General features: G+C 40.3%; 1 protein-coding gene across 1 annotated transcript in view; it reads left to right on the top strand.

Moving 5' to 3' along the window:
• Window positions 1–7,132: 7,132 nt before the first annotated feature.
• KDM3B (lysine (K)-specific demethylase 3B) overlaps window positions 7,133–26,452 on the top strand; it is a 33,131-nt gene continuing 13,811 nt past the window's right edge. The window contains exons 1-15 of the mRNA XM_009993477.1: window positions 7,133–7,295; window positions 8,002–8,115; window positions 8,563–8,668; window positions 10,140–10,264; window positions 11,578–11,646; window positions 12,565–13,134; window positions 14,282–15,521; window positions 15,874–16,075; window positions 17,377–17,591; window positions 18,650–18,802; window positions 19,252–19,359; window positions 19,929–20,056; window positions 20,648–20,927; window positions 21,891–22,147; window positions 24,282–24,548. Of these exons, the coding sequence (XP_009991779.1) occupies window positions 7,251–7,295; window positions 8,002–8,115; window positions 8,563–8,668; window positions 10,140–10,264; window positions 11,578–11,646; window positions 12,565–13,134; window positions 14,282–15,521; window positions 15,874–16,075; window positions 17,377–17,591; window positions 18,650–18,802; window positions 19,252–19,359; window positions 19,929–20,056; window positions 20,648–20,927; window positions 21,891–22,147; window positions 24,282–24,548 (3,879 nt within the window). The 5' untranslated portion in view covers window positions 7,133–7,250. The remainder of the gene's footprint in view (window positions 7,296–8,001; window positions 8,116–8,562; window positions 8,669–10,139; window positions 10,265–11,577; window positions 11,647–12,564; window positions 13,135–14,281; window positions 15,522–15,873; window positions 16,076–17,376; window positions 17,592–18,649; window positions 18,803–19,251; window positions 19,360–19,928; window positions 20,057–20,647; window positions 20,928–21,890; window positions 22,148–24,281; window positions 24,549–26,452) is intronic.

Genomic DNA, 26,452 nt, shown 5'->3' with positions numbered 1-26,452 from the left:
ATGGGGCAGCCACAGCCTCCTGGGCAACCTATGCCAGTGTCTCACCACCCTTACACTAAATAATTTCTTCCTAATGTCTTAACCTAACTCTACCCTCTTCTAGCTAAAAACTGTTGCCCCCTGACCTATCTCTACACATTCTAGTAAAAAGTTCCAGCTTTCCTGTAGCCCCTTCAGGTACTGGAACGCTGCGATGAGGTCTCTGTGGAGCCTTCTCTTCCCCAGGCTGAACTGCCACAATTCTCTCAGCCTGTCTTCATAGGAGAGGTGCTCCAGCCCTTGATACATCTTTGTGGCCCTCCTCTGGACTGGCTTCTAGAGCTCTGTGTCCTTCCTGTGTTGGGGTCTCCAGAACTGGACATAGTACTCCAAGTGGAGTCTCACCAGAGGGGGAGAATCCTGTCCCTTGACCTGCTTGCCACACTCACTTCTTTTGATGCAGCCCAGGACACAGATGGTTTCTGGGCTGCCAGCGCATGTTGCTGGCTCATGTTGATCTTCTCATTGACCAACACCCCCAAGTTCTTGTCCTCAAGGCTGTGCTCAGTCCATTCTCTGCCCAGCCTGTGTTGGTGCTTGGGATTGCCCCAACCCAGGTGCAGGACCTTGCGCTTAGCCTTATTGAAATTCATGAGATTGGCATGGGCCTGCCATCGAGCCTGTCAGGGTCCCTATGGATGCCACCCCTTCCCTCCAGCATGTCGACCACACCACACAGCTTGGTGTCCTGCTGTTTTGAAAGTAGTATCTTAAAGATACTTTGTATACAGAAATATAAATGTGCATATTTGATATTTCTGTGTGTCAGGAGAATAAAACACTATACGATCTGAAGGCTTCTTAAATTTTGAACTTTGGACAACTACTTTTATTTTGACTAGTGACCTGATTTGCATGCTGGCTAAATCTCATAGGGAGGGGGTAGAAGTATTTGGGCTATCCTCAATCTTCCTTTTACATTTGGATCGCATTAAGTGGAGGCTTTGGAGTTCCAGGCTCAGTGCAAATCTGCTTGTACTTCACCTTGTGTTATAAACAAAATTGTACATCAATTTTGAGTAGTGCTTTGTTACAAGGATCAGGTGGTATGGATTTGGGCCAGCTGGATTGCTCTCAGGTTCATGCCTGTGATAATTAAGGTTGTGACTGTCTGTCACAGAGACACTGACAGGGCTGATTGTCCAGGGCTGAGTTTTGCTCATTTCTGTTACACGTGGTGTGTGGCAGCATGCTGTAGAATGACTGTGAACTGAAGCTGGTACAGAATGGGGCAGGACCTTTTTGAAGATGAGACATGTTCCCCTGCATTTAGTGATTTCTGTGTAGTTTCCAGCACTGATGCTGAGCTGTGGTATTCACATTACTTGATATTTTCCTCCACATGTGTGGCCAGCATTATTGTTAGTAATGATGCTCAGGCTGGAAGTGCTGTAATACTAAAAGGAATGGGATATTGACAGGGTGCCGTGGTGGGTTCAATTTGTTTTGGCTCTTAGTAATTCTTTCCTTCCTACTTAACCAAACTCATCTAAATACGTAGCTTTTTGAGCCACATAAAAAAGTACTAGAAGACCAGTATTTTTGGGAAAGGTTTTCTTCACTACTTTTGTTGAAATACGTTTTGTGGTGTTTTCTTTTTTCTTAATTTAAAGAGCTTATTAAACCAGGTCCTGCCTGAGATTTTAGGATAATTACAGAATTTAACCGTGACTTTCTTGCTTTGCTCTCGCTCTTATAATTCTGTTACTTATTAATCTTTAAATATTTATTTTTCCTCCTTTGTTTTGCTGAAGTTAAAAAAAAAAAAAAAGAAGAAGAAAAGCTTGGTCATCATTTTATTGTCAAATGATCAGAGTAAATGAACTCAGATTTTTCAGATCTACTATATTTGAGTACTTGAAAAATCTTGGTTTTATTGCAGAATGTGCCGTATATTACAGTGGTCTCAGACCGTTATTCAGATTTCAAATGTAATAATCATAATGCCAACCTCAGTATCTACCTTCCCTTCTTTCTTCTCTCACGTGTTGACAATTTAGTTCTTTCTACACTAGGAGCTAAAGGTCATGGACCAACTTGTTACCCAGGTTTTCTTGGTAGTCTGCAACAGATTCCTGCCAGTGCCTCCTTCTGGGCATAAGTACTATTATTCCAATTTACAGATGGGAAAACTCAGCCAGTGAGACTAAATGGCTTGGCCAAGGTCATGCAGGAAGCCTCTGATGAAGCAGGGAATTGAACCTGGGTCTCTGGCTACTCTCTAGCAACTGATGGACCATCCTTCCTTTCAAAACTAGGTAAAATTTAAGACCATTTTAAGGGATATTTTTTCACTTGGATTTTTTTTTTGCTGTCTTCTGCTTTTTATGATACATAAAACCCTAAAATGTAAAGTTTTTGTTTTTCATAGATGGCATCTTCGTTAGATATTTATGCAAATTCTAATGCTTCTTCAAGCTTTTCTTGAATAGGTTATATTTAGAGCCTGTGTGTCACATGATGGAGACCAATATATGTCTTATCTACACTATGGTCCTGTTGCTGCTTTTGTAGTGGAACTGATGTTAGAAAACTTTTAAGGGAAATTCCATTTGAACCAGACTGTAGTTCTTTGTAGTGTATTAAGGCCTGAATGTTTGGGTAGTAGTTAGACAAGAATGTGTCTTCTGGAAAAAGCGCTTCAGCTCTCTTTGAAAATCAGGCCTGCGTTCTAGTGTAATTTTTTATTAATAACACAAATGCTATTGTTTGCAATAGATGTTGCTTAGGGTACTTATTTTTTCCCCATAGGAGAACCTGGAAAATCCTGCAGGTCCATTTTTGTCTAAGCAGCATAATTTTTATGTGATACAGGCATCTCTACCTGTAATTGCATATCTAGCTACTGTCATGAATACCACTGTTTAAAAGCTTTGGTATCGAAGCACTGTTGCCGTTCTTACCAATGACTTGTCTGAACTGATGGTGAGCAGAGTTAGGAGGGTCAGCAGAAGGTATTGTTGCTACCTGCGATCGATGAATCATAAGGGCCATTGGTACATTTGAGAGTATGTTTATTCTGACAAGCCAGGGTTTTACCATACAGACATTGCCCTCTTGAGACAGAACTACACAATTTTCAAATTAAGATGAAAGTGAAATAAAGAAATCCTCAGTTATAATGCAGCTGGTTTGCTTAAGGCTTCTGGGTTTTTCAACAGAGGTGGAGTATTTCTGTTTGGCACTTTAAATTTCAAAAGCCTGTGTTTCTTCACTCTCAAGCCCATCTCATCTGTCCTTATTTTCAGGGATTCCCTTAGTGTTTTTCCTCATAGAATCTAAGCATATTGGGCATCAGTTTATTATTAACAGTAGTTCTTTTCTGTAGTGGTACCTGGTTACCACTTCCACAGCGTGGTATCTGCACAAGCAGTGTGCTGTGTGAGTCAGCCTCTGCTTCTTGCACACCCAGTACAGAAAGTGATTTCTATTGCAGATTCTGGAAACAGAAGCTGAGAATGTAGCTGTTCATATTGAGGCTCTCATGCTTTTTGTTACTGTGTGATCTGCTGGAACCTGCTGACAATATCATGTATGGTGTTGCCTGGATCTGGCACAGCTGCCCTGCATGTGTGCGTAGGAAAATGCTCTAGGTATTGACCTAGGATCAGTAACACCTTTTCTAATGGTTGTGAGTCAAAGTTTGGCAGGACTCCATGATTATGTTGATTATATGAAGATGGAAGAAAACTGAACACTGAAAGTAAAGCTTGTTAAACAAGCTTCCCGTGCCTTCTCTGAGATTGTCTTAATATTATGATGTTGCAGGTATTTTCTCTGTTTGACCCAGTTCATGGGTCTGAGATTTTAGGAAGGAAAAATATACGGTCTGTATTTTTAATTAAGTGATGGAATAGAATAGTTCAGTTGGAAGGAATTTATGACAATCATCTAATCCAAGTGCCTGACCACTTGAGGGCTGACTAAAAGTTAAAGCATGTATTAATGGCACTGTCCAAAATCCTTTTAAAGTCTGACAGATGTGGAGCATTGACCACCTCTCCATGAAGCCTGTTGTAGTGTTTTACCACCCTCTTGGTAAAGAAATGTTTCCTAATGTCAACTCTGAACCTCCCCTAGTGCAGTTTTGAGCCATTCCCAGATGCCCTGTCCCTGGATCCCAGGGAGAAGAGATCAGCTCCTCCCACTCCACGTCTCCTCCTCAGGAAGCTGCAGAGGTCACCCCTCAGCCTCCTTTCCTCCCCAGCAGAAAAACTCAGAGGCCTCAGCCACTTCTCAGAGGACATGCCTTCCAGCCTTTCACCAGCTTGGTTGTCTTCCTCAGGAGGCATTTCAGGACCTTCACATCCTTCTTACATGATGGGGCCCAGAACTGCACACAGTGCTCTAGGTCAGGCCACATCAATGTTGAATGCAGTGGGACAATCCTTTCTCATGTCCAGCTGGCTGTCCTGTGTTTGATGCCCCCAGGGTGCTGTTTGTGCTCCAGGGTGCTGTTTGTGTTCTGGGCTGCCAGGGCACACTGCTGGCTCCTCTGGAGCCTCCTGTTGGCCAGCATCCTCTCCTCTCTTTCTGCAGGGCTGCTCTCCAGCCACTCCCCCAGTTTATACTTGTTTTGGGCATTACTCCTTCCCAGGGGCAGAATTCAACATTTGTTCCTGTTGCATTTCATGCCACTGATGACTGCCCAGTGCTCCAGTTTGTCTTGATCTCTCAGCAAAACCTCTTGTCCCTTGAGACAGTCAGCAGACCCTGCCCGTTTGGTATCATCAGCAAACTTGTGAAAGTGTCTAAAGTCTTACTAAAATCCAGACAAACTACATCCACCACCTTCCCTTCATCAACTACGTGGGTGATTTTGTTGTAGAAGGAGATAAAATCCATTGAATGGGACTTCCCCTTTGTGAACCCGAGTTGTCTGTGCCTGATGAGTGCTTTGTCCTTTATATGTCTTGCAGTAACACTGTGTGATTTTGATAATGTTTTCCAGGTACTGAGGTTAGACTAGCAGGTCTGTAGTTCCGTGAGTCTTTCCTCAATGTCCTTCTCTGCCCAACAATGGAGTAACATCAGCAAGCTTCCAGTCACTGGGGACCTCCCCAGCTCCCAGGACTTTTGGTAGCTGATTGAAAGGGGTCCTGCTAGACTGTTATAGATGGCATTGCTACTGCTTTGTATATGATGGGTGGCCAGTATTTGTCAGAATATTTAGTGACCCTCTTAAACAAATGTGAAACACCTATCTCAAAGTTCTTCACAGGCTATTTCTTGTAGGGTTTTTGTTTGTTTTGGGGTTTTGGGGGGGCTTTTTTTGTTTGTGTTTGTTTTTTTTTTTAAATCAGGGAGTAATGTGTTAAATTTGTGACTAAAGGTGCACCTGTTCCACTTTATCAATTTATAATGATTTATAGAAATGTCATGTTAAGACTGGAAGAAGTTTCCTTATAGTCTTACTTCGTGCGTGTCACGTGGTAGATGGATGTGTTAAAGTCTGTGTGAAGTAATAAATTAAAAATAATAGGTATCTCTATTTACTTGGTACAGAGTGATAAGCGGCACTTCACTGCTTGCTTGAATTTGTCTGCCTTTAGTGATCCTTGCCCAAATAGTTTAAGGGAATGTTCTACTGAAAGATCCTGTCTGTATAGTTACTTATAAAACTTCAGCTCCTTTTCTTCAGATTCTTAAATGTCTTGCTAAAAGGCATATACTCAAATGTCAGCATTTTTCTACAATATCTTTTTGGCAACCCTTTTCATATAACCTTGCCAATAAGGGAATCATAACAAGATTATTACCCAATACTGTACATATAAATAAATAATTCCTTTATGTTATTATTGCATGATAGCCCTCTTTATGTCACATTCTACAGCCAAAGTAGCACAGGTGGAATTTTAAGAAAGCTACAGACTCACTGAAGCAGAAAAGGTGTTGACTTCATTTTCCACTATGTTGCTGAAATTTGTTGAATTGAAGGAAGTATATCCTGAAAGATCAAGTTGTCTTTCTCTGAGGCAGCATAAGCTTAAGCAGTAATGGAGTTCAGTAATTTATCAGGAGAGATGTTTTGTCTTTGCCCCCTCCCCTTGGAGTTTGAGCTTTTGAGTCTTGGAGGGAGGAGTGGGGAAGAGAACTGTATGAGTGGCCTCTAATATCCCTAATTTTAATCAGGGTTGTTGGTAAAGCAGAGTGCTGTGTCTCTGGGTAGTGCTCTGTAACCTCCCTTGCCCCCCTCATGATCTGGTAATTATTAAAAAACTCTGTTTTGACTGTCCAGCTTAAGGTGTTTCTTAACTGATTAGACATTTCTTCCTGTTTATATGACATATTTGATTAAATTTGTGTAGCATGTAAGTTCTGTAGATGAAAGATTGCAATGAGACTGTTCTAACACTTCATAGCCCTAGTTGTTAGGATGTGGAACAAGACTTGTAACCTGCGGTTCTGTTCTTGACATTCTTCCTGTGTAATTTAGCATCTGTCCTTCCTGATAAAAAAGGAAAGGATGTTATCTCAGAATAGTGATTTAGAGTGGTAGTGTGGTTTATAATGCCACACTTGTAAATAAGGTAATGAAAAATTTAGTGAGTAGATATTTCTGGATAATTTCATGCCATCCAGAATATTTGTATTTGGCTCAGGGAGGTTTATAATGTACAGGGCAACACAAAACTTGTAATTTAGGCTGATGTAGGGTCAGTTAACCATACTCAGGCCATTTGTTGAAGTGCCAAGTTAGTGTGTCTAAATGCTAAAAAATACCGATGTGCAAGAGGCTTGCGTTTGGTCATCAGTTGTATTTTGTTATGAAGAATTTCACATCTTTAATTTTATATGGGGAAATGCAGCATTTGGAGCCAGTGGTGTATGTTCAGGGATAAATTATTTTTCATAGGTTAGCAGTTGCTGTGAATTTGATTCATGTTTCTTTTGTAATGTTTGATAGCTATGTAGATGTGATGTTCTCAGTGTTACCATTACAATAGTTATCCTGATTTTTCTGACTACAGCTGCTGTCTCCTTATCCATAGGGTTTGTAGTAATCTATTTTTTTTTTTCCACTTGATGTTTGAAAAGAGCTGAAATGCCTTGGTTTTTTTTGTTTTGGTTTTTTTTTAAATCAGATCTTTGTGGAATTTGATGGCTGTAACTGGAAACAACATGCTTGGGTGAAAGTCCACGCTGAAGAAGTTATAGTGTTGTTGCTGGAAGGGTCGTTGGTTTGGGCACCTCGAAGTGATCCAGTTATGCTTCAGGGGACTCTAGTCTCACTGCCACAGTGGCCTGCACTGGTGAGTATTTGGCCCAAAGCTCTCATATTCTCAGAAGTTTGCATCAACTGTGCAGTTTCTTTCAGATGATTCCCAAGTGTCTTGATACCTGAGTGATTTGGGAGTGTTGCCACAGTCTGCACACTGATTGTGTATTGAGTTGTGTTAGAACCAAGAATGGATCCATTGATGTCGCAGAGTATTTCTGCAATAACTCAAACTGTATCTGTAGACTTGCTGAAAAAACCATTTCCATCCCTTGTACCCTGAACAGCCAAGTGAGCACTCAAGCTTTCACTGAGTGCTAGAGGCCTACCCAGATAACTGCATGGGAGTACAGACTGTACTTGCCCCAGAGTACAGATGTGCAATGTGCTCAAGTCTGGGAAGCCAACTACAACTACTTTGTGTTACAAAGGGGATGTTTTTTGTTGTTGTTGTCGGTGGTGTTTGGTTTTTTTGTTTGCTTGGGTTTTTTGAGGGGTATTGGAATTGTGTTTTTCTGTGGGCAGGAGAGGTTTGAGATGTACCGGTTATGAATGTGCATTCATTCATCCTTCATTGCCTCTGTGAGTAATAACTTGTGTTGAAAATCAGGCACTGAGTGGTGGAGGTTGACAAATGAAACTTATTCTTTGTGATACTTAATTAGCACATGAAAACAACTATTGGCCTGTATGTTTGCTCAGTCATTTTTATAACTTCTGTTTTTTGTTGTTCATCACAGACCTTCACTCCTCTAGTAGATAAGCTGGGTTTAGGCTCTGTGGTCCCAGTGGAGTTTCTTCTGGACAGACACTTATGCTTCCTGTCTGATGCCAGCGGATTACGTTTGTTTCAGGTATTTGAACTGTGTTCAGTTAAAGTGCAGATTTATCATTGTGATTGATTAATTTGATGGGTTTTTTTATGGTTCCACTTCTGTATTCTTGTCTTACTGCCCCGTCAATGTATTTGCATTTGTTTCCCTGTTTTTCCAAGTGCTTACACTAATCTTCATCTGCATGCAAAGAGTCCTAGTTCCTCTCTGTAGTGGTAGTTGGAGAGCTATCTGCCAACCATCATGTAGCTGATAATTGCAATGGAAGTTTTGCAACAGCTCTTACATAGGGAGTCCTTTTTTTCCTCCTATCATGTTCAGCAATGTTTTTCTTAATTTTCCTTTTATTTAATATTTTTTGTTTGTCAGTTTTTGAGAGCAGTTGAAGAAGAGCTGTCCCGTAAAAACTAATTATGCTGTTACCTTAAAAGACTATACTTGCATGTTAAAACTGTTTGTTGTTGGCAGATGGGAACAGAGAGTCAAAATCAGATTCTGCAGGAACAGCCTTCACTGAGAGAATCTGTCAACACATTGCTCAGTGACCAGAAGCTTCAGGAGATATTTAGTAGAGGTGAGACTGTTTTTCTATCTCAGAGCTACTTTGTTGTGGAACAGTTAGATGGTGCTGGGATTTGTGAAGGAGAATACTAATAGTATCTGTTACTGTTTGATTTTTAATTTTTTTTTTCTCGGAATTGTTTTGTGAGTTTTTTACAAGGAAGCATTTTGTCACAGATACAGGTAAATAGCTGCAATGCCTACTGAGAATAATCGCTGAAGATGTAGTTAAAGTAGGGCAACATATTATTGATAATGTCCATGTATTTACATCTTTCTTTATTTTAAGTTTTAGTTTTGAAATTTAAAGTTTTGGTCCTGTTCTGTGGTTCTTTTCTCTAATTGTGGAAGTGAAAGTACTCTGTAGTTATCTTTAAGAATTTCTGCTTACCTATCAAATTCAAATGTTGGCATTTTGATATTTAATGCATGTGAAAATGTGGGGTTGCCATGGCTGCTTAGCATAGAGTTAATACCGTGGGTGTTGTCTGGATTGTGTATTGGGGTGAGCTTGACTGCAGCTTTTATTGTCAGACTGGGGTCTTCTAGTTAAAGGGCTAAATGATTTTTCCATCAAGAATTTGGGTTCATGGACCAGATGTTCCCCCAAATGTAGGTTGCTCTATTACATTTGAAGGATGACAAATCACTCAATGGTGATTTAGTGCCTTTTGATTAAATAAAATGTTCATTGATAAAAATGCTGTGAGGACAATACTTCTTACATGAGAAGTAACTTCAGAGTTTTCCAGTTTGGAGTCTTTTTCTGAAACACCTTGTTCTGACTGTGTCAAATACAGCTATTGGATCCTGTGGATTTTGATGATCTAGTATTAACTAAGTGTTTTTTTGTCTGGACTAAGGGTGGGAGGAAGACTCTGGATGCTGATGTGGAGAGTGAGGGTAGGGTCAGAGGAAACCTTTCTGTAGATAATCTGTTACCCATGTCAAAGAATTTAGACTGGTTGGTTTAGAGACAATAGATATTTGTACAATTGTATTGAATTTTCCACAGTTACAAATCCATGTTTCCATTCTGAACTGCATGCAGTTTATACTGAGATTTGGGGCACATGGACTGAGTCAGAATGCTGTGACAGTCCACTGGATTGATGCCTCATAATTACTGACCTATGGTGAGAAAGCAAGAGTTGAGTTAGCAAGGAGCCCCTATCTAGTCTGATTTTGTCAAAGCCGTGAGCTTATTTTGATCTTCCATATTTTTTTTTACCTGTAAACTGCATTAATTTTGTCTTCACAACAGTTTTGAGTTACAGCAATGAGGGCTTATTGACTTTTACAATAGAATGCTTGACTTATGCAGGATTTGCAGCAGAAGCCCTAGTGTTTTCAATTCTTTCCACCTGAAAGATGACACTTCAAGCCTTAATTAATATGCACAGAACTTTTTTTATTGTATGACTCTATAACTAGTATGACACAAAGCTTGTCTAGAAGATGTACTCATAGTCCTTCTTTTCCAGGTCCTTATAGTGTCCAAGGCCAAAGAGTTAAGATTTACCAACCAGAGGATGAAAATAGCTGGCTCTGTGGTGTTGTGAGCCATCAAGACCCAATAACTCGTCTTATGGAGGTGTCTTTAACTGAGGTAAAAATAGGAAGCACTGCTTTGCTGTTCCTAAAATACCATTCCTAAATTTCTCATGGAGAATGACAGCTTCACCAAAACTTGTACATTTGCTTCTTTGATGTTTGTTTTAAAAGATGAATAATTATCTGTGTTGTGATTTTTAGATTTTTTTTTTATTACCTTCCACAGTGTATGGTACACAGCCTGCTTCTATGAAAGCAGCTGCAAAGATTTCTTTGGAAATGAATGCGAGGGGAAAAAAAAAGCAGGTGTAGCTTTCTGGATGTGAGAGCATGCTGATTTCCAGAGACCCCCTTGATTCCTGTGCTTTCTCTTAGCTTCTATCTGACAAGCTCTACAAGTGGTTTGAAACAAGTCTAGCACAGAAGATGAAATCTTAGTCTAAGCAGAATTGATTGCATTTTAGTGTAGGCTATTTACATTTGCCTGTAAGTGTTGTAAACATGTGCACTGTCAGAGTTACCTGCTTTGTGTTCTGTGTCTCTGTGCAGTCTGGAAGGTAGTTCAGTTTTACCAGAAGCCAGCTCCTTATGGCTTCCTTTTTCATGAGCAACTAGGAACAGGAGAGTGGTGCTGTGTGTAAACTACTGTAGCAGCAACATGTATTTTTAGGTCTTCTCCTGTATGCCATGCCCTCAGCCCCTGGATTATTTTCCAAGTGCAGTAAAATACGTGTGCAGAATGAAGGCAGTGAGCATGCCCAGCAAGTCCTGTGTAGATATGCAGTTATCTATTGTTGGTGCACAGGGGAAAAAAGTATACTGTGTATGGTAAGTAAGTATAGTACTTTGGAGAGTCATTGAAATTGTGAAGTGTATGCTTTAAGCAGATACAGCCCAGGAAGCACTCACCTTACTGTGTATCTCTGTGAAATAAGAAGGTAACCTCCAAGCGCAGTTTCAGAAATTGGGTTCTCATTGCTCCTGTTGGTCAGACACCAGTGAGGATAGTTAGCATAAATTGATGTTCTTCCTTTCAGTAGTGTTTTCTACAGGCTAGAGCAATACTAAATCAAGCTCTGAAAGAACTGTGTTTAATGCAATGAATGCAGAAAAAAAATTTACAAGGAAACAGTGGCAGGAACAAAATTTGAAAGTTTTTGAAATGGAGAAGGATCAAAAGAATAGCAGGTAAACTGGGAGGTTGTGGTCTCACTAAGGAAGTGAGACAGAAAGAAAAGGCCAATGGGAGAGGGGCTGAAGAGGAACCATGTGTTTAAGGTCTCTTATGTTGATATTGTATACTGTGCATTAAAAACTAATCTCTTTTCTTCCTCCTCCTTCCTCAATATCCATCCGCATAAAAATTAGACTGGTGAAATAAAGGCAGTGGATCCTCGACTGATTCATGTGGTGATGGATAACACTTCTCCAAGTGAGGTACTGCAGCAGTTCAGGTCTTTTTTACGTGGTGTGAAACTTCATAACAATTGAGATATAAAACACAGAAAGAAACAATTGAAAACTGATGCCGTGTTCCCTGTGTGATTTTGATAATGTAATTGGAAGAGGAAAATTTTCTTTACTTCTTTGAGAGATGGTCATAGCTTTTTTTAAACAATTTTCATTTTGTTCAGGCCTGTTTTACTAAGTTCAGCATGGATCTTGGGGTGTTGTTCAATAAGCATGTTTGTTATGCTCCATTTTAAAGGTAGCACTCTGATAAAGCATGTCTCTGTGCACACTGCCTTCTCATGGTATTGTTCTGTGCTTCTTCACAGAACCTTTTTAACAAATTCTAAAAATTACCATCTGACTGCACTGAAGCAGGCTTGTATGCTTGCAGTGTTTTCTTGCTTCACTTCAGAGGTTCCATGATAACAATTGAACATGTGTTTTACCCTAGGCTAAAGGGAAAGCATTCTCCTGTAGCTAGATATTGTAGGCTTTGGGTAGAGGACAGAAGGTGTGCCCTTGAAGTAAACTGTGAGGATTAGAGTGGTAGCAAAAAATAGCATGAAAATAGTTTTCATACATTTGCAAGAACTGTGTTGGAGTATGGCCATTTGCATGTTTTCCAAAATCTGCCATGGTGTGGTATGTGCTACAGGAAGTGGCTCAGATAAAAATCTTATTGTGAAGATCCTATTCTAGTATAAAAAAGACAAGACTGAACTTAACGCTTGTGTTGTACATTCACATAGTATCTTTCCTTAGAGTCTCAATTAGTGATTAAAATAAAGTGTTCCTAAGCTTAAGAGCAGTGTAATAAATTATTTGTTCTAAAAAAAAAAAGTTACTTGAACAGGTGTTTCTGATGGTTCTGTTTAGTGATTGCATGTTTTTCTCTTATTATAGGGAGTGAGCCTAAAAGCAGCTAAATCATCCAAAGGGAAAAAGAAGAAGGAAAGTCTGGAGGGAAAGGATGCACGGAGGAGGAAAAATGCTTCAGATTCTGGGTGTGACCCTGCAACAAAGAAGCTAAAGGAGAGGGGTGAGGTGGATAGCAATGGTAGCGATGGAGGCGAGGCAAGCAGAGGTCCTTGGAAAGGAGGCTCCAACAGTGAAGCAGGACTGGATCCAAGGGCCAAACAGTTGCCTGCATTCATTCCTCAGATTAATCGCAATATTCGCTTTGCCACTTATACCAAAGAGAATGGCCGAACACTAGTAGTCCAAGATGAGCCAGTTGGTGGTGACACACCATTGCCCTTCACTCAGTTTTCCTCTGTGGCTGGTCAAGTGTCATTAGTTGGATCTGGATGTAAAGAGGCAGGAAAAACACTGGAACAGGTTGGCCAAGGCACTGTAACTGCAGTTACTACAACTACTTTGACGCCGACAACTGTGAGAATCTCTGATACCAGTTTGCCAGCTGTTACTGGACAAGAGAAACTGAAAACGGGCCGATCACAACCCCAGGGAGAGGTGAGTTGCTCATGATCCAGCATATTCAAGACACACACATTTGTGATTGATGTTCTGCAGTGTATTTCTGTTACAAAGTGTGTCCATGGATTTGAGAGAACTTTTTTTCTGATTAATCCCTCCCAAAGGAAACTGTTCTGTTGTCTGATCTCAGAAAGAACTCAGAAGAAAGTGAAGGAGTTCTTCACTTTGTGAAGGAATTGTAAGAGACAGCTTTTTAACATTCTTAGTTTTATTCAGCCTTAATCTGAGAAGTGCAGCCTTAAAGTCACTTTAAGCACTGCATTTAGTATAATTTTGTTGCATCATATGGAAGATAACGTACTTAATATCTGGCCATTAAATAAACAAGTATGCATGAAACTGTTCACTAAGTTGAACATCTAAGTTGCTTTAAAAAGTCTCAAAACCAGAGAAGCATTGAGGCAACATTTTAGAGGACCTTTTTGTAGATGCCCACCTTGTCTGTTACAGCTGTAACCTCTGTAGTATAAAATGAGCCAATTGAATCGTATATTATTTACGGCTGAAATCAAATCATTAAAATATTTGAGATGGAAACCTTTAGAATAAATTGCATAGTCTGGAAGCAGCTTGAAGCCATTTTAAGTGTATCTTTGTTTTTAAGGGGAAATGTAGAAGGGAAACTGTGTTAAAAACAAGTAGAAGACTTTATAAAAAAGCAAAAAAAACCCCACAAACCACCTCAGTAATACAGAAAAGATTAAGAAACTTGCAGTCTACTGTATAAAAAGTGAAGAAAAAGCAGTTTCAGTTAAGGTTCCCTATTTGTTGATTTGAATTAAAACAATCAGCAGTTTAAATAACTTGCTCTTCTGTGAATTAGTTAATCTTGTCTTGTGTCTTGCTTTTGTTCTAAAGCATGATAAGTTACTGTGTTCTTTTTCCCCTATGTGTCTTTAGTATGTGACTGATACCGTTAGCTCAGTAGTTTCAATGGCTTGTAGGTAGGAGAAATTAGCCTAGCAGAATCTTTAAAGAAGTTTCTTCATTGTAAGTAATTCTGCTGGAAGTTTCTATTACAGGTGGGTAAGTAGAATGCTAATTGTCCAGTTAGATGAACCAAAGTGTTGCTGAACCAAACAAGAGTCCTTTATTAGGCTAATGCTTTTCAATTTTGTTTCAGAATTCCCGAAATACACTTTTGGCTTCTGGATTTGGAGTCTCTCTCCCAAGTGCTTCCCAGTCTTTGGTATTTGGAGGTGGAAGGAGCCAATCAAATGGAGTGGTGACTCCAGAAAGCAAGCCTTCTGGATTTCCTTTTGGCTGCAGTACTGGGCAAGAAGCTCAGAAAGATTCTGATCTGTCCAAGAACTTATTTTTTCAATGCATGTCCCAAAATCTACCTTCCAGTAACTACTTCACAGTCATGTCAGAGAGCTTGACTGAAGATGCCTCCAGTCGGGACTCATTCAAGCCGTGTACAGAGAGTGTGGGCACTGGGATCTGTAAAGGTAAAATTATTTCAACGGACACTAAAACAGGAGCTCAGTCTGGCAGTTCTGTGGAGCAGAAGCTGCCTGTGGAATCTATGCCTACCCTTACTCCAGCCTTTCCACGAAGTCTGTTGAGTACTCGCCCCCCAGATAGTCATGAAAACCTATTTTTACAGCCCCCAAAGTTATCAAGAGAGGAACCCTCAAACCCTTTCCTGGCATTTGCTGAGAAAGTAGAACTTAGCCCTTTTAGTGGCTTCGCATCTTCATCTCAGACAGGGGTTTCTGCTCCCTCTACACCTGTGGGTCATAAGGCCACTTCTGGCTGGCCAGAGTCATTCACCTCTACAGACTCTTCTCTAGCTAAGAAGAAAACCTTGTTTATAACAACTGACTCCTCAAAGATCTCCAGTCCTCCTGGTTCAGCGGTTGCTGCTGGTGTTCCAAGCCCTTCCACTGTAGGAAATGGTCGTTCCAGCTCACCTACCAGCAACCTAACACAGCCTATTGAGATGCCCACACTTTCGTCCAGCCCAACAGAAGAAAAACCAGCTGTTGGGCCTGGGCAGCAGGACAATCCTCTTCTGAAAACTTTTTCTAATGTGTTTGGCAGACATCCACCTGGCTTTTTCTCTTCGCAAGCAGAGTTTCCACAGGAGAATAAAGCTCCTTTTGAAGCTGTGAAAAGGTTCTCTCTAGATGAGCGGAGCTTGACATGCAAGCAGGACTCGGACTCCAGTACCAACAGTGACCTGTCAGATTTGAGTGACTCTGAAGACCAGTTGCAGGCTAAAGCTTGTATGAAGGGCATCCCAGAGCACTTGATGGCAAAGCTTGGCCCCAATGCAGAGCGCACTGCTGAATTGCTGCTGGGGAAAGGAAAAGGGAAGCAAGCCCCTAAGGGCCGACCTCGCACAGCTCCCCTAAAAGGTGATGACTTGAATGCAGGGTGTCTTGGAAGCACAAGGAGGTGGGATACTGGGATATCTCCTATGTGATGAACTGTATGAACTAACCACAGGTATAAAACTCATTTATGCTCAGTAGGCAGCACACAGGATAATTACAAGGCTAACAATGCATCATGTATGTGAATTAATGCATTCACTTTGTGAAATGTTTAAGCATATATTATGACAAGTGTGGTGTGCTGCAGCCTTTTCACAGTCTTACTGGTTTTCATGGGTATGAGCAGACAGATTTCTGGATATGTTAGTTTGGACCAGTATCTTTGCTGTTGCAGGTAACTAACAGGCTTTTACTTCTCCTTTGCCTCACTCAGTTGGCCAGTCTGTGCTGAAAGACATGAGTAAGGTGAGAAAGTTGAAGCAGTCAGGTGAGCCTTTTCTCCAGGATGGCTCTTGCATCAATGTAGCTCCACATCTGCACAAGTGCCGGGAGTGCCGCTTGGAGCGTTACCGCAAATTTAAGGAGCAAGAGCAGGATGACTCAACGGTGGCGTGTCGCTTCTTTCATTTCCGGAGGTGCTCTGATTCTTCCTTCCTTCCTTCCTATGTACTCTGTGTGCAGAGCTTGGACCACGTCCAAGCACAATGATGAATATTTAGTGTGTCTTGCATTTTTCTGCATCACCTGGCTGGAATTCCCTTACTGGGGCAGGAGGAGCTGCTGTGTGATACCAAGTGAGCCTCCCGATCCAGCCTTAGGAGACTGAATTTGCTTTATTGGTTAAAATTTCACTGTTGGGTAGCAGTTTGTGTTTAGTAACTGTTTTCTCCCTCTTTCATAAGGAGTTCAGAACAGAGATAAAACTTTAACTCGGTCAATGAGTAACTAAACATTTCCAGCATGAGGCTAATGTTTGACTAGATTTTGTTGACTACAGAACTGATTTTTAGTAGTAGAACACTGACTGTGTTTTCTCTGTGTTGTGAACACATCTTACAGTTCTTGGAAATGTCATGCTTCTCTTCATATTCCTTAACTGTCTGTTCTAGCAAGTGTTATACATCTTTGTCCAAAAAAGGTGGTTTTCTTCACTTTCTGGTGTATAAATACTTAAGTGAACTTTTAGTATGTGCTACCCATCCAGTATGGATTATAGCTGCTTCTCTTCCTGAACTTGTTAAAAATTAATCAACCATTGAGGTTGAAGACCAAATTGTTTTTGCTTGAAAATGAAGTTACCTTTAATATTGGCAGGAGATGTTTATGGTTCTGTAACTCATGTTGTTACACCTATTACCACACAAAGAGTAGGAGGATCAGCAGCTGCTGATAAAACAGTTGTGTCTCGTCTCTGTGGAGAGCAGTGACAAGAATAGTAGGTACAATAAAGATTTTTATTTTGTCTCGTAAACTGTTAAAACAGTTGCCAAGTGCTAGCAGCCCTAGCCATAACTGAAATACTGGTTTCCCAAAAGCTGGAAAATAACTTTCTCCTGAGTTAAAATAGAAAATGAGAACCATGCAGAATTTTACAAGCAGCATCATGCAGCAGCCCAAATAAATTGACTTATGTCGTCTCTTTCAGTTAACAGTTTAGAGAAATGTTACTTACCAAGCTGTAGCAATTTCCTATATGTGGGATTTCTCACCAACACTTCCTGAGACTTAGGGATTTATTCTAGTGGGTTTGTGGACATTGCCCTCAAGTACCTTACTCTGTTATTTGGATTTGCATAATTGTACCGGCTGTAGAGTATAGCACTCTAGCTTAAACCTTTTTTCCTCTTTCGGGGTTTATGTTCTGATACATAAGGCATTATATGTTAATTAAAAGCGGTTGAGCAGCTCCTCAATTGCTCCATCCTATTTTCTGCAGGCTGGTATTTACCCGAAAAGGTATTCTACGAGTAGAGGGTTTCTTGAACCCGCAACAAAGTGACCCTGATGCCATGAGCCTATGGATTCCTTCCTCCTCTCCTGCAGAGGGGATTGATCTGGAAACTTCCAAATATATCCTGGCCAATGTTGGAGATCAGTTCTGCCAGCTTGTTATGTCAGAAAAGGAGGCAATGATGATGGTGGAGCCACATCGTAAGCTGGGCTTTTGACGTGTTTATTTGTCTGTGTGATGTGTGGACAATGCAGTGGAACAGAGTTGAAAGTGTAATATAATTTCTTGTTAAAATGCTTCTCCTTTTCTTCCAAAGAAAAGGTTATATTCACTTCTTAGGGGTGTGTGTAATTGTGGGACTAGCATTTGGGAATTTTATTTTGCACCAGTGCAACTTTACTACTAAGGAAGTTAACAGTAACTTTCCCAAATATCATATACATGATTTTTCAATCAATAAATATAGAAATTTTTTGACCTGTACTCCTAAGAAAATAGAAATAAATCTGGGACACTTATCTCACTAGCCAGCTATGCTTTAACAAGCAGCTTTTCTTACATATTCCTGTCCTATAGGACATTGTGTAAAAGCTCAAGCTCAGGGATTTCTGGGGAGGGAACAGCACCTGCATTCAGCTGCCAGGACTGAGCTGAGCGAGTAATTGACACCATTGCCACTACACGGGGAGTGGGTTTAGGAAAAAATTTCTAAAGGTATCCAGTTCAGCCTATTATATGGATAGCTCTCACTGTCTGTTTTCTCCCTTTAGCTTCTGGAATGTTCAGGAGCAGCCATTTGGGGAGAACTTCCCCCTCCTCAGTGAATGTGTTGGTTTAGAATCCAAAGAGTTGAGAGGCATCCAGTTAATAAAACTCAATACACAGTCTGTGCAGCTCGAGAAGTTTGCGTTATTTCCTTATAAAGCTAGCAGAAGATCTATAGTTTTGCTCTTAAGTTCCATAAGTGCTCCTTGAAATTAACTTACTACAGAACTCTGTACCATGCTCCATTTCTTGTAGTATGTGCATTTTGGACTTGGCTTTACCTGCTCTTAGAAATGGCATGGTAATATTGTCACAAGATGAGCAACTCAAAAAATGTGTTTCTGGCTGTAAAAAGTATGTGTTTCTATGCTCTGCCCTCAAGTCGTGTTTATGTGAGTTGTTTCTTTATCTGTGTTACTGTGATGTTTTCGAATTAAGTGGGAGACATGCAAAATGTCAAAGCAATAATTTGTAATGTTCCTTCTCTTTATAGAGAAAGTGGCATGGAAGCGAGCAGTGCGTGGCGTGAGGGAAATGTGTGATGTGTGTGAGACAACACTCTTCAACATCCACTGGGTTTGTCGCAAGTGTGGCTTTGGGGTCTGTCTGGACTGTTACCGTCTGAGGAAGAATCGCCCGCGTAGTGGTGGGTACTGAGGTGTTTTCACCCACTGTAGTATTTGAACTTAATTTAAAATCTGTGAATCAGAAATTTGTCAGACTACTTTTCAAACTATTACTACTTGTTAGCTTTTTAAATAGATACACTGATAGTAGAACTTAGTTTCCTCTTCCTGGAAGTGATCTGCAGGTATTTTTGTTGAAAAACCTTGGGAGACTATGACAAGGAAAGGTAGAATTACTCCTTAGCTTAGGAAAGCATAATGGGAACAAGAGTATGATATTCACAAAGAGGCTAGAAGCCAAGATTTTTAGGTTATTGGAAATAATGAGCTGGTAGAGATGAAAGGACCAGGTTAATCTCCTGCATTGTAAAGAAACTAAAGGAACAATATTGATGCAGAAACATTCAGTATTGTAAAGTTTTAGTTACTTTTGTACAAAATTTTACTTTTTTTTGTGTCTGTATTCCAGAGACAGAGGAGATTGGTGATGAGGAAGTCTTCTCATGGCTGAAGTGTGCAAAGGGTCAGTCTCATGAACCAGAGAATCTTATGCCAACACAGATCATTCCTGGTACAGGTAATGCTTGAAATCTGAAAGGAAAAATTCCTAATTTTTTCTCAGTTCTGAGCAATCAGGTGGAAAAAATACTAAGATAGTTTGTGTTCTAGCTTTTACCTTTTCTAGCATGGATTTAGTGGAGATTTCCACTTGCTACAGCAGAAGAGTTGAAGGGATGGTAACCCAAGTAAGATCAAGCTGTGGGTTTGAAATGAACACCCTTCTGATACTAGCTGTGACCTCTTGTGCTCAGCTGTTTGTAGTTGTATCAGTAAATTTGGTTCACTTGCAAGAAAGAGCTTTTTCTTTTCTCTTGGGGGATGGAAAGTAACTGATCAGTGCTGATAATTTACTTGACTGTTTACATAACTGGTAAACATTATACCAAGGGATATATAGTCTCTTTTGATGGTTCTGAGTTGCACTTGCAGTATCATTGGACCTACATGGAATAATGGGAAGGATCTTGAATGTAGTTAGCAGTACTACTAAAAAAATCCCTAACCCCTGTGAATATATATTGTAGTTAGGGCCTTGTTTTTAAATTTCTTTACCTGTAATATTGAAGACCTTACCTGTATTTCCAGCGCTTTACAATATTGGGGACATGGTTCACGCTGCACGAGGCAAGTGGGGTATCAAAGCCAACTGCCCCTGTATTAACCGGCAGAACAAGTCGGTGCTGAGACCTGCTGTCACCAACGGGATGTCACAGGTATCTGCTCTCAGTCTGAAATTATTTTAAAAATTTATTAAATTAGGCCCTTTAGACTAATCTATTACGAAACAAACCTTGTGTTTTCCATACGTGTTTCAAGTGTTTTAGCTTAACAAAAATCTTCTGGGACATTTTCTGGGGATTTGGGCTGCAGCTGTTGATTACCAACTAGATATTTGGGCTAATACTCCTACGTAGAAGCTGAGTTGAAAGCCATTTGTACTGATGCTGCATCTCAAATTAAAGCACTATGAGTAGCTTGCATGTGTGTTCATTTTGTTAGGGTTTGTGACTGTTAGCTGAATGTAGAGCAGTTCTGTTACTGTTAACACAAAAAGTGCTTCTGTAAAAAGAGGAATCAAAAATCCTGGGCTTGTGTTAAAAGACCACAATGCAAGGTCTAATGTACACAGACAAGAAGCTCCTGTACTGTGCTGCTACATGAGCATAAAGGATTTCTACTGTGCTTAAATAAATGAACAAAAAAAGCAACCAACAAACCCCAATGCATTGGATAACTAAACTATCTTCCAAGTTGAACTCTTCCCTTTATTAAACATTTAGTAGTTGATTATATTTTTGTTTTAGCTGCCGACTGTAAATCCTAGTGCATCGGTCTCTGGAAACGAGAGCACCTTTTCCACTGGAGCAGGGACAGCAGGAGCGGGGCAACTAGAAATAGACGCAGTTCAAAAACCTGAAGCAACTGACAGTAGGATAGAAGAATCTGCAAAATCAGAGACACTATCAACCAATAACACTGGAGAAATAAAGACTAACAGACCTCTATGTCCAGAATCAGCTCCATCATCAGCCTTGCACTGGCTTGCAGATTTAGCAACACAAAAAGCAAAAGAAGAAACAAAAGGTGAGTAGAAGACAAGTAGAAGGGATTGGAATTAAGAGGTAAATTACAATATCCTGCTTAGTTGCTATTATTTGTGGGAGTGCCTAGCCTTAAATAGAAAAGAACATGGTCATTCTTCCTTTACCTTGTAGAAACAGTTTTCTTTTACAGGCTTAGGAATATGCAAAGCTGGAAATACGATGATACAGCTGAAGAAAAAATATTGCCTTGTCAATAATAGTTTATTTTAGTGCCAGTTCTTGTGTTTATTTTCTAAGTGATAAGCATCTGGTATCCAGATGTAAAATTATAGTAATTAATTTCAGATGCAACTTGTCACTTTACAACTGTTGAAGTAAATAAAGCCATTTTGTGTGCTATGAGAAGAGTGCATTTCCAAAGAATTGAGACAGTCTAGTTGGAGAATCAGACTATTTATTCAATAGTTTGAGTGTGAGACTCAATATGAAATAACTGTTTACAGATTACATCTCCCAGCTGTCAAGAGGTAGCATGACTAACATAGGATGTATTCCTGTCCATATGTCTAGCAGGAACTATTTTTATATGTCAATGTTAAATGTTCGTGACTCCTTCACTAGTTTTGCAGGGTTTAGCCGCTACAATGTTTTTGCTACGGTTAAAATTTGAAATATTTAATGAATTCAGAAAGTCAAGGAAATGTTTTTTAGTTAAGTCTTATTACAAGGTTGTGGTTTCTTGTGTATGAAACAGTTCCAGACCAGATCTACTGTGCTGTTCAAAACCTTAGCTAACAGCACACTAAGGCTGAAAACCTATCTGAAGTACATGATGTCTTTGCTTCTCTTTGAGGTGCCTCATTCACTGTTGCAGTGATCATTTACCTTTACCGCAAGATTCTGTCACTTTCCTGTTTAATGCAAGAGCAAATAATTTCTGAGAACTTTGTGATCATTTGAACTTTTTTTTTCTTTTTTTCCAACATTGATATTTATCTTGCAGAATCAGGATCACTGAGGTCAGTGCTTAACAAAGAATCCCACTCGCCTTTTGGATTGGATTCCTTCAACTCCAGTACAAAAGTTTCCCCATTAACCCCAAAGTTGTTTAATAGCCTCCTGTTGGGCCCCGTGACATCTAGCAACAAAGCTGAAGGCTCCAGCCTCAGAGATCTGCTACACACAGGGCCAGGAAAGCTTCCTCAGGTCCCATTAGACACAGGAATCCCTTTTCCTCCGGTCTTTTCAGCAGCTTCTACGGTAAATAATTGTGTTCCTTCAATGATACCTGTTCTAGGGAATTTTGTGATGATCTAGCAGTCCTCATCTAAATGTTTTTACAGTATCTTATTCTTAAATGCAACTGCAATATCTCACCAAAACACCACCTCACAAGGTTGTAGAGAATTTTGATTCTACTTGTTAGTTTGTGATTCAGTTACTACTGCTATGGAGAAGCTACTCTTTGTGAGAAACTATAGCAGTGAGTTAAACATAGCCTTTAAATTGCTTAGTTAAAATATCAGCATCCCTATGAAACCTCACTGTAAATGCCACATCTTTAAAAAAACTGCAAGAGAAAAAGACCAAAATCTGTGAACAAATGAGTTCCTTAAAAGTACTTGAAAGGCAGTTAACGTACAATGGGACTTTAAGAATTCCAGGTGTAGTTGCTTTTTCTGGATGCTGGGATAAGGCTACTTTGTTTCTCTTCACTACGTCTTGGAGGAAATAACCTTTAAAAATAACCCTAAGCAAATCAGCGATATTTGAAATGGTTAAAAACATTTACTTAAAGAGAAGGATAGATCCTGTGGAATTTATCAAGGCTTAGCTCTTCTTGGAGAATGTTTTTTCCAAAAATTGATGCAGATAAGTGAGGAAGTTTATTAAATGCCTTGTCTCATAGCAGAATATTTTTTTTCTTTCATGTCAGGCTGGAACGATGGAACCTTAATAATAGTTTGGTTTTGATAGAGGGAAATATACAGGAAAATGTTGCTGCTACAGGGAATTGGACCCAATAATACTTCCCCCCCGTCACTGAGTGTAGGCAAAGAAGTTGTGATTACTTGTTTTAAAGCAAGGTATCCCTTCAAGGCTTGAGAGGGCCTGTCTCAACCTGTATCTCAGTCCCTGCAACTGTATGCTTTCTCTCACCACATTGAATCAGATCTATTGCGTAATGTCTTTTAACTTTCTTGACTTGTGGTCTTCACTGTAATTTAGATTTGAAAGAACTTGTGGGGAGCTCTGGTCCAACCCCCTCCTTGGATGCCTTGATGCTTAATATAAAATGTATACAAACAAAGCATATCTGAGAAACAACAGTTGTGTGTTTCAGATTGAGAGGAATAACAGATTGCTGCTTATGAAAAGGATCATCTTGGTGTTTCTGGAGCATCAACGTCCTGTTGTGAAGAGTAGTTAGCATTGACTGTCATAGTTAAACTGCATAGTTACCCATGTCATGGCCTCAGCACAAAGGTGCATTCTTAAGACAACAAGAAGTGGATGATGTTATGATGTAGACTTATTTACGTAAAAAAACTAATGTAATCCCAAGCAGCAGTACAGACTGAGATCTGACTAGCAGAGGTATAACCCTTCCAAAAGGAGGCTGGGGTCCCAGAGGACAGGATGCTGAACATGGGTCAGCACTGTGCTCTTGCAGGCACAAACTGTCCTGGCCAGGAACAGGCAGCTTCTTGGGGTTTCTCGCTAGAATGAGAAGCTCTGTGCACCCCTGCTGCCTCCCACAGATGTCTTGTGAATAATGATCCGGTTAGTGTTTATCTTGTGTTGAAATATGAAATACATTTAGTGCCTTAAGTATCTTGCTATAGGCAAGGCCTGTAGGCAAACTTATCTTTTTAAAGTTAAGAGCACAATATAAGATTGTTGTTAATCTCTTCCAAATTCTAAAAATCCCTCGGGGAGCCTGAACACCACCAGTGGAGAGGCTGTCTCCTTATGGTTCCATGAACATAAACACAGGAAGCACTTTGTCTATCAGTGTTAATCTTCCTGTGGTTGGCAGCTTACCTGTATTGGGAAAGTAGAGTTGAGATATTAATGGAGTTAAGAAAAAAAATTAACTGTTCTTACCGTTAAAGTTGCAAAGTTCAGATCACTTATGTTTTCTGTTCTGTGATTGTTTGCTGGAATATTTTACCAAATAGTCTATAGTGGGTTATTTAAAGTTTTACTATTATAAAACAGGGACCTAGCTGTTTCTCTTCTTACCAGATACATGCCTGCCTGTGCAATGACTTATTTACTGTTGCATGTTTTTCTGATAGCAAGATATCCATGGCTAAAATTTGAATGACAGCAGATAGGCATTAATATGTGTGCTGTTGCAAGACTAAACCTCTGGGTTTACATCCTCTAGGGGGCCAAAGGTAAAGCAAGCCTACCTAACTTCTTAGACCATATCATTGCTTCTGTGGTGGAAAATAAGAAGACGTCTGATGCTGCAAAACGAGCTAATAATTTAGCTGACACACAGAGAGAGGTGAAGGAAATGGTAATGGGCTTAAACGTACTGGATCCACACACCTCCCACTCATGGCTGTGTGATGGTAGACTCCTTTGCCTTCATGATCCTAGCAACAAAAACAACTGGAAGATCTTCAGGGAGTGCTGGAAACAAGGCCAGGTGGGTGATGACAAATAGCCAACTTGTACTGTTTATGAGCATCCTGAAATTTTAACCTATACTTCGGTAACTGACAAATCCATTCACTGTGGCCATTTGCACCTCAGTGAATACAATTAATGAGTTGGTCAACTGTTGCCCTACATTCAGGGAAACATCAGGCCTGTCCTTTCCATGATGTACTGACTCCAGCCCATGTGCCTTTCCACATTGAACTTTTCTCAGCTTACCAGCATGAAGGTGTTTGCTGTGACAGCCTTTGTGGTTGTGGTGTGTTTTGTGCTGAACATGCTCTGCTACAGCCAAGTAGTGAATCTGCTTTGATCTTCTGCATGCATTCAAGCATCTATCCCATAGCTGGTGCTTTATAGCCTCAGAGAGAGGTCCATTCCTTCCAGCTGCAGCACGTAGAAGGAAATTGCTGCATGCAGTTAAGTTCTGTTGAAGTTGTTCTGGTATTTTTGAGTCCACTTGATGCAATGTCTCATCCTGAGCCTACCACCTGTGTTAACCCAAGTATTGTTTTGCACTCAGCTTCCTATGTATTAAGCACTCTTCTGGATTGTCTGAGTGGTCAACAAGTAGTTAGGCCTCAGTCAAGAGAGTGGACCTTAGAACCTGCTGCCAGCACAGCTGCTTTCTCAGATTTCAGTCCCTAATTCTACAGCTTAGACTTCTCCAGAGTCATCAAGTTTGACCTGGTCAGACAAGCTGAATCTTAGAAAGTGGATGAGTAACAGCTGCTGCAGAGGAAGTACACCCATAGCTCTGACAGCATATAATGTCCATCAGTGTTCAAACTGTGTTCTTGGCACTTGGTTCTTCATCTATCTCTGACACTGTTACCTTCACTGACTACTCAGAATTGAGATAGTTAGTGCTAGACAGTTACATCCCTCATCATCTTTTCTGGAGAAGTCCTTGTCAGCTGTTCTGTTCTTCCTGTGCTAGTGCTGTTGGCACTCACATTCCATACTTAATTTGTGGCTGCTCAAAAGAAAGGCAGATTTCTGAGCTGTGGCAGAGGAACAGATAAGGTTGTATGTTCCTCTTTTGGACCCTTCAGGGTCCATTCCTGCCAAAAGTGGAGTCCTTTTCAGTTAAGTTTAGCATGTCCCATGGGACTGCACATTCTTTGGGTCTCCTGGGAACAAGCATAACTAGCATATAGCCGTAAGAACTGCAGAGAGGATTGTGGCACCGCCAGCTAAGTTACCAGTTCCTGTTCCTAGCTCCCCTAGCCAGCCCCAATAGGTGGAAGAGGCAGCACACTCTTGCTTGTCTGACTAGAAACTTAGCTTACTGTTGGTATTGTCAGCTTTCTCTTTAATTGAATTATCTTCTTATCCTGGTGTAGTTTTTTTTGAGTGCACAGGAGTATTTTTTTTTTTCTTTAACCTGTTGCATCCTTCTGATGTATGAAGGTTTTCAGGTAATTCTTTGGAAGTGCTGTGGTGTCAGTCATCTGCCTGACTTGGCAGAGAGCTCCATAGGATCTGGTCAGTATACTCTGATAATGTTCTCGACCCCCTCTGTCAGCAGATAACACTGTCTCTCTGAGGAAGATCCTAAATATTTGTGAACAGAATTTGTTCCAGCAGAGATTACCTCAACAAACTCTGCTCTCCCTTGGCTGACATCCTCCTGTACATCCCAACTGCACCTTTAAAACTGAAGTCAAAGAACATGAATTCCACCACCATCCCCCAAATCATCTTTCCCTTTCCCATTCTGTGTGCTGGAAAAGCTGAGTTGGAAAAAATCTTTGGGCTACCTTTCCCAGTGTTACACACGCACACTGGGTACTAGATCTGAGCCAAGCGAAAATGTAAGCCATGATAGCATCCCAAATGGTTAAAAGAGAAAATTCCTTTCCCTTTAACAGACAACAAATGACACTCTTT

Source organism: Chaetura pelagica, unplaced genomic scaffold (assembly GCF_000747805.2).
Source record: "Chaetura pelagica isolate M959 unplaced genomic scaffold, ChaPel_1.0 scaffold543, whole genome shotgun sequence".
NCBI lineage: Eukaryota > Metazoa > Chordata > Aves > Apodiformes > Apodidae > Chaetura > Chaetura pelagica.
Note: the sequence above shows the minus strand (reverse complement) of the source record. Positions and strands in the feature narration are given on the sequence as shown.